This window comes from Pelmatolapia mariae, linkage group LG7 (genome assembly GCF_036321145.2).
Source record: "Pelmatolapia mariae isolate MD_Pm_ZW linkage group LG7, Pm_UMD_F_2, whole genome shotgun sequence".
NCBI classification, from domain to species: domain Eukaryota; kingdom Metazoa; phylum Chordata; class Actinopteri; order Cichliformes; family Cichlidae; genus Pelmatolapia; species Pelmatolapia mariae.
Window position 1 is genome coordinate 28,591,119 of NC_086233.1, and position 10,048 is coordinate 28,601,166.

General features: G+C 41.6%; 1 protein-coding gene across 1 annotated transcript; it reads left to right on the plus strand.

Annotated features, from left to right (window-relative positions):
* The first annotated feature begins 2,833 nt into the window (after window positions 1-2,833).
* LOC134630939 (G-protein coupled receptor-associated protein LMBRD2B-like) lies at window positions 2,834-8,713 on the plus strand. Its single transcript, XM_063478765.1, has 5 exons — window positions 2,834-2,857; window positions 6,029-6,117; window positions 6,963-7,150; window positions 7,324-7,427; window positions 7,722-8,713. The coding sequence occupies exons 2-5, from the start codon at window positions 6,067-6,069 to the stop codon at window positions 7,811-7,813; spliced, it is 435 nt and encodes a 144-aa protein (XP_063334835.1). The 5' UTR covers window positions 2,834-2,857; window positions 6,029-6,066; the 3' UTR covers window positions 7,814-8,713.
* Window positions 8,714-10,048: the final 1,335 nt, after the last annotated feature.

The window sequence follows — 10,048 nt, forward strand, 5'->3', positions numbered from 1 at the left end:
ACCTGTTCACTGCACCTGATGTTGGTGAGCAGAAAGGTAGGGTGAGCATGAGGCAAAACTTTCTGTTGATCGCAGCTTGAGCGCAGCTTGAATGACTTTGATAGATTTTGACTGTAACTTGATGTTTTTTGTATAGTTGTGCACTAATTGATGCCATAGGCCAAGTTGTTATTTGGCATACTAATTGGTAGTGATGGGTAGATGAGGCCTCGTGAAGCGTTTCAGCACATTCCCCAAACTGTGTGGACACAGTTTTGCTGTTTTGCTCCATACTGACACCTGCTGGACCTTAAATATCATTGTAGGCAACTTACTTGAGACTCACAACATTTCACAACAATTCAATGACCTAGTCATACTTATACACTGTAAGGTATTGTACTTTCTATGGAATCATTTTATATCTTTTATGTTGCAAATATTGTAGACATCACCAGTGTGTGAATGGGTGGATGACTGGATGTGTAAAGCGCTTTGGGGTCCTTAGGGACTAGTAAAGTGCTATACAAATACAGGCCATTTACATCTTTAAAATATAGTGTGAATCACATTAAATGAAAATTAAGATGAAAGTATTGTGAATGTAATATTACCCATTCGACTCAGTTTATTATAAATTTCTATTCAGAAATATAAGTTTATCCAATCTTTTTGCATTTAGTCTATTGTGGTTTTTTTTGTTTTGTTTTTTTTGTTTGTTTGTTTTTTACACCTTTTCCCCAGCTTTGGAAAACTCACAGGCACAGATGAAGCTGGGGTACACAAAAGCTGTAAAGTCAGGTGGAAAAGGTTCTGATAAGATGTCTTCCTATTCCCCCAGTACGTTAAAGGATCCTCTGATCTTGGAATTTTTCTCTCTGACACTCTCCACAATACTAAGGGGTTGGCAGTCCTTTATAATAAAATTCAGGACTGCTTGGTCCAGAACAGTCTTCCTAGATGCTTGATTTGAAAAATAAAACGCATACTAATAAAAAAAAAAAATGATGATAAAGCTGTTCAGTGTCAGTATAGGCCGACCTGTGTTCATTCTCAGTGTGTTTGTCTCCTCATTTTCATGTTTGGCTCTGTAATGCCTCTGTAACACTGAGGATTTGCTTTTGTTTGTAAGAAAGCTCTGCAGAACAGATGCAACATTTATCCTGCATAAAATGAAATAAATAATTTACACTTCAAGTCAAATTGCTGTTTTTCCTATTCTGGTAGATTACACTGAAACAAACAGTTACCTTATTTGCAGTTAAAAGATCAAAATGATCCCACACAGCAGAAACGTTTTTCTTTCGGGCTCCATTTTGTTATGGAGAGATGTGTATTTTTTTTTCTTTGCCAGAGTAATTTTGTGGGGGGTTTTTTGGTGGCGACTCATTCCGTTGGCAGATACGGATGCGGTACCTGTTAAACAGAGTTCAGGGAACAAATGAGCCTGTACAGAGTACTCAAAATAAATAAGTTGTCCAAATTTAGTCATTTTTAGCTAAGCTTTACTCAACTTTTTTTTTAGTTCTGGGAACCAATTAGATTTTACAGTACACTTATACTTGTTTGCTATACCATAAAACAATAAAAGAAGGTACAACCTCTTCTCGTGACCGCAGGATGTGAGTGTGTATGCCAGAACACTCTGGAAGGCACACAGAGTCTTTACAGACTGCTAAGGATCAAACCTCTATCAACATGCAATTGATTATAAAACTCTAAGCATATATGAGTAAATATTTCTAAGCATAAATGACAATCCAATAATATAAACCTGACACAAAGTGGCAAAGAAAAGCTTTTTATTTATATTTTTAATCTCAAGAAGCAACAGTGAAATCACACAGGAGAAAGATCTGTATGTAAAACGTGGGGAGAGTATTAGTTTCCTAGCAGCTGTGCTGGCTTGTCACACGTGTTATTCATTGTGATGGTTCATTGAAAGAGCACCAGTGTGACGGTACCATAGACTTCAACCAAACTAAGGCACACGATGCAAAAGGCGATAAAGACATGACTCAATAGCTTTGTAATCACTGCTGTCAGCTGAGCTTTGTTTGATGGTGGTTCAGGTAAACAGCAGAAGAAGAGGAGAAAAGATAGTCCTCGTTCCACCACAGAGCAAAAAAAGAAGAGGAAGATAATGACGAGGTGATGATGAGGTTTCTCTCTGTGCTCGTAGTTTCCTCCTCAGGCTGCACACAGCTGAAATCTTCTGTTTCCTGTGCACTCTTAAAGTACTGGTTTTCTCCTCAGGGGTTTTAAGGTAATAAGTCACCTGCTGTCACGCTCTCATGGATTGGTTAATGTTAGCAGTAACTTTGTGGGTTTTTTTTATGCTCTCATGTCTGAACCCATCATGTGCAGGTGATCTACACCGTGCTGAGACACAACAGTACTGATGTGCAGTGGTAGATCCTCTTGCAGCATGCCATCCACCTGGATGATGTGGCCAAGAAGGAGAACACCTCCACCCACCAATTCGTCCACAGCTTCCCGTTGTCAGAGCCAGCCGGCTGGCTCAGCAGATACATCTACATCCTGACTGTAGGTGGGTGTAATCAGATTCCTGCTGTGATCACCTGCACAGGTGTCCTGCTACAGTTTTCTTTTGGGTGCTAGTGGCAGTGACATCGAAGAGTAAACACTGCCCTGTGTATGTGTGTGTGTGTGTGTGTGTGTGTGTGTGTCACAGAGTAGTACTAGGAGTGCCTCCTGAACCTTTGGTTTTACCGCCTCCTCTCCGTCGTCCTCACTCTGTTCAGCGTGGCTGTGGTTTGGTCCAAGTGCACCTTCTTCACCTTCTTCAGCACGTGGCCTGTCCTCTCGCTGATTGTCATCCGGTTGGCTGAGAGGCTACAACTACCAGTACATCGAGGTGAGCCTGAGAGGGCAGACGCTAGTTTACACACAAACCGTCAGACACAGAGCTTCATATTTCTATACAGCCTCTAAAAGTGTTTAAAGCTGCTGTGTGATGGAGTGCTGCACAGCTGAGTCTTTGTTGTGTTACAATGAAGGAAACGTGACATGTGACGTTTGTTTCAGTGCTTCGTTGTTGAAACACGATCTCACTTCATTCAGACCGCTGAGCTCCTCTTGTTCAGCTCACTGCCTCGTAATGCTTGCTCTCTCCACCAGATGGCATGCTTCATCACAATCTTCTTCCTTTGCACCTGGTATTGACTTAGAGTTTTATTGTCATTGTGTAGTTTCTTGCACAGCGAAACTGGGTAGCTGGACCACAAGGTGAAAAGTAAAGAAGGGAAAACAATATACAATGAGGGGGAAACAAATAAATAAATAAAAAGCAATATATATGTATCCATATATGTGTGAGTGAACTATATACATGGTGTGTGCGTAGGAAACATTGAAACATTGTGTGGTTGTATACAAGGGCAGTTATATAATATAATAAATAAAATAAGGGTGGAGGGGCCATGGTCATTTAGGGTGGGGGTGGTGATTCCAATGAGACCAAAATATTGCACATGAGCCAAAAATATTGCACAGAGCATGGAAAGAGTGAGATATTGCACATAAGACATTGCACATAATCTTCTTGCCAGCTGTTGTGCAACCAGCGTACCACACGGGGATGGCGTGTGGTACGCTGACCTCTTCCTTTGTTTCCTTGGTGTTTAGGGTAGAGATGGCACGATACCACTTTTTTATGTCCGATACCGATATCATAAATTTGGATATCAGCCGATACCCATATGAATCCGATATTGTGTGTTTCTTAATCAATAAAACTGTTTTTTAATATCTCGCTGCATTTTGTATAAGTTCATATTCAAGTTTAAATAAACAACAACACTAAAGCTATTCTGCATTATACCTGTGTGTGGGGAAAAAATACACTGCACCCAAAATATTTCATAGTTCAGCAACACTGATCAATCTAATAAACTTAAACCTACTCCATCCTCCCTATTCTGGTAGAGTACTTAGCATAAATATTAAGCAACCTAACTAATAGGGTTGCAAACTCCCAGCAAAAAAAGAAAAAAAGAAAAAATAGGGAACCACCCTCCACCTCATGATGCTTAATCGATGTAATCAACTTTAATTTGATGCAGGATGAAAACAAAATGCACAGAAACAAATAATTTTTCAAGAATAAGTAAATAGCTTAAACATCTTTCTTCAACAGAATTGCAGGATTCACAGATGGTACTTTCCCAAAGGAAAAAGTACTATAGCTTACTAGGGTATATTAGACTTAACAGTTACTATATACAGTAATGGACTTCTACACATTTTACATCAGATTAAAACTTTGGGTGTAAGATTCAGATAATTATTTATTAAAAGCTAGACATTTTAAATGAGAATAAGAAAGAAAGGTATGTCTTTGTGCCCCCCTTTTCCCTGTTCATGCCCTATCGGCCCCCCTGGCTAAACTTTGCTAGATCCACCCCTGCACAGTTACCAGCCGTCAGCTGCGTAGAAAACGATCCTGGTCTAGAAAGTAATATTAAATATATTCTAACAACAGCTTATCAAGCTTAAACGTGCTGCTGTTGTTCAGCCGCTGGTTTTACTCTTTCTGGCGCAAAGTGGGCCAAAAACAAAGAAGAGAGACGGACTCGTGACAGAAAAGCCGATCAGCTGATCATTAAGCAGTTTCACGATTGAAGTAGCAGCAGGAGAGCGAGAGGCAGTCGCTCCATATATCGGTTGTTAAGCTTAACATGGGAACGCTTTACAAACATTCAGAGATGAACTTACACACTTGCTCTACTTCTCTCCGAGATAACTTCGGCGGAGATGAAATGGTCTGGGTCTAGGTTTAAAAGCTTGTCTATACGAATGTCTGGGATGATGGTATTGAAGGCCGAGCTGAATTCAATAAAGAGCATCCTTACTGATTTCCCAGGATACTCCAGGTGATGCAGAGGAGAGTGAAGGGCGGTGCAAATTGCATCCTCTGTGGACTTTTTTGCCTTGTAGGGTGGGAGGCAGTCCTTTATGTGCCTTAGGAGCAGCTTCTTGAAGCACTGTGCAATCACTGGAGTCAGTGCGATGGGTCTGTAGTCGCTGAGGCTACTGATGGTGGTGGACTTGGGGACTATTGTTGCAGATTTCAGAGAGTGAGGGACAGTGGCATGTGACAGGGAGAGATTGAATAGTCTGGTGAACATGGGAGCCAGCTGGTCGGCGCAGGCTTTGAGCAATCTACCAGGTATTCCGTCAGGGCCAGCTGCTTTCCTCTGATATTCTGCTCTGAACACATTGCCGACCTCATGTTCTTGGAGGCTAAATGTGTGGGGACTGTGCTCAGAGGAGGCTGTGGGCAGGGCGTCGTGCATGGTGGGGTTGACTGCAGTTTTCTCGAAGCGGGCAAAGAAGTGCTTATGTTCCTCTGCTAATGAGATGTCCATATTATCTATATTTGTCCAACTGCCTTTGTAATTGGTGATGTGTTTCAGGCCTTCCCATACCTTTCTGGAGTTGTTATCACAGAGGTGGTCTGATAGATTGTTTGAATAGTCCAGCTTTGCTGCTCTGATGCCTTATTTAAGGTCTGCTCTTGCTCTGCTGTACATGTCCTGGTCCCCAGATTTGTGTGTTGAGTTGCATGCCTTTAACAATGCCTGAACCTTACTCGTCATCCAGGGTTTACGTTTGGGGTAGAGCAGGACAGGCTTTTCCGTGGAGACAGTGTCCATGCAGTGCTTGATGTAACCTGCGGTTGTGTGAGTCTCTAGTTCATCATGTTAAAAGACACTCCACTCTGTGAGGGTACTTTGAAAGGGTTCTGAAAGCGTGAGGAAACACATCCCTGTAAACCAAGAGAAGACACAAGTACACGTGTTTCTTTCGGGAATGTTCCTCCTCATATACAGGGCGAACATTTTTACTGTTTCAAAAGACCTTAAAGTCTCCTCTTATTTTTCTTAAAGCACACAAACTACAGAGTTGTGCAGTGAGTCAACGTGTTATTAAACAACATATCATGTGACCCAGATGTTGACCCGGAGATAATGGAGGAGTCAACTTGATGGAGGTTTTGTGACTTTGTGGTGTTTTCCTCCTGCAGGCTGTCCTGTCGTCTCACTCCTCCCCTGTTTGATCCACATGGACTCGGCCATCTCCCACCACAACAAGCTGCAGACTGCTCACACCTCTGTAAATACCCACACTGTGTAACACACCTGCTGTTACACCTTTTTGGTGCAACCCTTTAAATTTGGGGTACCCCTTTGGCCTCTCCCCTTTTCTACAATTCCCTGTAGGAGAGGAACTGGAGCGGGCAAGTTAATTACTTGGAGGTCTTTCATTCTTTTTACCTTTCATCGCAGGAACACAATGCAGGAACACAGCGGTTACATATACAGTAGTGTGCCAAAGGTTTAGGCAGGTATGCAACAACGCTGTAAACATAGAATGCGTTCAGAAAAATAAATAAGTAAATAAAATTATATATATACTGTATATATATAGCGCCTTTCTAGACAGAGTCATAAAGTGCTGCACATAAGATAACCAGTCATAGAAAGGTAAAACAGACAATATCAAACAGACAATTTAAAACAGGCAAAATTAACCAAAAGCAGTTTTTTTTTAAAACAACTACTCCATCCACAATTCTTAAGGTTTGGGGGAGAGAGTTCCACAGTCTAGGGACGTAGGGCTGTAGCAGATCAGAGATGTAGGCTGGTGCCAACATCTCTGATCTAAAAGTCAAGACCAGGATCTTAAAATGGCCTCTGAATTCAACAGGAAGCCAGTGTAGCTGAGATAGCAACGGTGTCACATGTGAATACAGATTTTGTCAAAACCCTAGCGGCAGCGTTTTGCACAACCTGCAGACGATCCAGAGAACCTTTGCTTAGATACATCAACAGTGAGTTACAGTAGTCCAAGCGTGAGGAAATAAATGCATGTATAGCAATCTCCAGTTCAATTCATTCCATTCAATTCAGTTCATGAATGATTAATGATTGTTTATTAACCCCAAATGTATTCTACAGCAGGACAACGACCCCAAACACACAGCCAAAGTCATTAGGAACTATCTTCAGTGTAAAGAAGAACAAGAAGTACTGGAAGTGATGGTACGGCCCCCACAGAGCTCTGATCTTAACATCATCGAATGTGTCTGGGATTACATGAAGAGACAGAAGGGGTTGAGGAAGCCTGTATCCACAGAAAATCTGTGGTTAGTTCTCCAAGATCTTTGGAACAACCGACCAGCTGAGTTCCTTCAAAATGCGACGTGATTTAGATTTCTCTTTTGTTCATTCACTGCATTTTGTTGATTGATGAAAGCTTTGCACAGTACTGTATGTAATTATGTTTGTGATTCTGTGTCGTAATCAATGTTCTCTTCAGTTTAAGGACCCGCTGCCTTGATCTTCTGGGCTTCCAGCAGTTTATGGAAGACAGTGAAATGACCTCTGACCTGATGGACGAGGGAAAGGAGCTGAACCGCCAGGGTGAGACTGTCGCCACCATCTGAATTCTGTTTAACAAGACAGTTATAATAAAATATAATATTTGTACAGTTATAGGAAGAGGCGGAGGGTAAATACCTCTTTGTTTCTTCTGTTTAGATTTCAGAGAAAACTAATCAGTGTATGATATAACAATAGAAGTCACTCACACACATCAAAGTCCTTTTACACATCTTATTTTAATAACATAAAATATATATTTTCATTGTGTATTAAGTGCACAGACTGCAGTTTACAGCAGGTTTCCTCACATATACTATATGATTCCAAAATAAGAAAGTCATCTGCTGGGAGAAGAAACAACAGTGAAACGGGAAGTACAAAGAAGCTGCTCATCACTGGATATTCTGCTTAAGATTGAAGATTGAACATCTGCCTCCCAGCAGGTCAGTAAAACCGAGACAGCTCTTCAGAATCGGCGACAACATCTCCAGCACCATCAGACTGAGAACAGGAGCTCCTCGAGGCTGTGTTCTCACCCCACTGTTGTTCGCTGTCCTGACACTGCACTGCTCTACACAGCTCCAACCACATCATCAGGTTCGCTCATCAGCAACGACGACGAGTCGGCGTACAGAGATGAGTTTGAGCAGCTGGCGTTCTGGTGCAGCGAGACCACCAACACCATCTCCATCACCAAAATAGCCTAGCAGCGCCTCCACTTCCTGAGACGCCTGAAGCGGGCCAGCCTTCCTCTTCCCATCCTCACCGTGTTCTACAGGAGCACCATAGAGAGTGTTCTGACCAGCTGCATCTCCGTGTGGTTCGGCAATCTCATCCAGCTACAACGGATTGTTAAAGCAGCTGCCAAGATCACTGGAACATCTCTCTCCCTCACACGCACTCTTTTCTCTCCTCCCGTCTGGCCGACGCTATCGCAGCATTGGGGCCCAATCCTCCAGGCTGCGAAGTAGCTTTTTCCCACAAGCCATCAGACTCTTGAACTCACTACCGGCTCTCCCACTCCCCCCCAACACCCACACCCACACAAACCGTTACCTAACTCTATTGCACTCCACATACCACTGCCTTTGTAATGCAGATGCTGCTCTATGGACAATCCTTACACTCAAGAACTCTGCTCATGTTTACAAGCTGCTACGCTGGTCACTTTAAATCACTTCAAGGTCACTTTAAATCATTCAAATTGTAAATTGTTATTAATACATTTACCTCCAAGTCTTAAAGTGTATATTTATTTTTTCACTCTTCTTATATTATTATTTCTTTGGGGGGGGGGATTGCACTGAATGTAACTGGAGCCTCATCATCTCATCTCTAGATACTGTACTGTATATAGCGGAGATGACAATGAAGCGTACATTGGCTTGACTTTGATGTGACAGACTGCAGGCCTGAGCTTCTAAACAGATCAAATCCTCAATTTACTGCCTGTCATGCCGGCAGTAGAGACAGTCTGAGCACATGAATGTGAATCACTTTAAACGCAGGTTTTATGAAGGTCTTGCTAATATATTTCATTTCTAGTGTTTAATGTTGTAGATTTATTTATCTGTCTGTCACGATGGGAGCTGTTAGGATCAACTGATTCAGTCACTGATAAACCTGAAGTCCTTCAGTCATGTAGGAGGTCAGAGCTTCATGTTTATGGGATTCATGTGCAGTTTAATTGCATCTGTATTTATGTCATTTAAAGTTGATTGGCAGGTGATTGTGTGTGAAACCATGTAATCACTGTAAGTTCATCAACACCTTCACCATGTTTAAATAAGATAAGATAACATGACCTTTAGTAGTCCCACACGTGGGAAATTTGTTTTGTCACAGCAGGAAGTGGACAGTGCAAAAGTTCTGAAGCAATAATTAGACTACAATAAGAATAAATACAGTACACAACTGTACAGAATAGAATAAAATCAAATACTATATACAGTAGAATAAAATATACAATAGGATAAAAATAGAATAAAATGTTGTACACAACTGAGTAAAAATACAACGATGCCAGAAAGGAGTATTGCACTTAGTGTTATTGCACATGTGTGGGTGTGTGTGTTTGATCAGTTAAAGTCTTTGTTGTGGAGTCTGACAGCAGTGGGTTGGAAAGACATGCGAAATCTCTACAGAGTTTCATCTGTGTGCTGTTAGATTTCTATTTGTTTTTGTTTACATTAAAATAAACTGGAAATATGAAGCAGATCCCCGATGAACCCCAGGAGTCATTGTGGGCTTGTACTGATTGCTAAACCAAGCTGCACAAGATTGGACTGAAGTAAAGCAAAGGCTGCCTTGAATGTAGGAAAACGATATGAAACCATGACAGTGAGCTTTGGAGGATTTCTTCAGTCACGTTTTTATGAAGCATTTGTTTATAGCATTAAAATGAAGTGAGCTAAAACTGTAAAAACACAGAACTGGTCCTTTAAATGTGTTTAGCAGTAAGTGTTGTGGTGCTGGCCGAAGTGATCTTCAGTCAGAAAGGTTGATGGTCAGGATGAACCTGGACAATTCTCTGTTTATATGTGTCATATCTTTTGTATGATATGGGATAATTATTGATAGAGACAGACGTAGCCTTGTACTTACATTTCTTGCCGCCTGTCAACACTGCATCTCCTGCCGTTACAAACGGCTCTTCTGTG

Coding starts and splice junctions, on each gene's coding strand:
- LOC134630939 (XM_063478765.1), top strand. CDS start 6,067: ATGGACTCGGCCATCTCCCACCACAACAAGCTGCAGACTGCTCACACC. Junction 6,118..6,962: donor TGCAGACTGCTCACACCTCT/GTAAATACCCAC, acceptor TGTATTCTACAG/CAGGACAACGACCCCAAACA. Junction 7,151..7,323: donor GTATCCACAGAAAATCTGTG/GTTAGTTCTCCA, acceptor TGTTCTCTTCAG/TTTAAGGACCCGCTGCCTTG.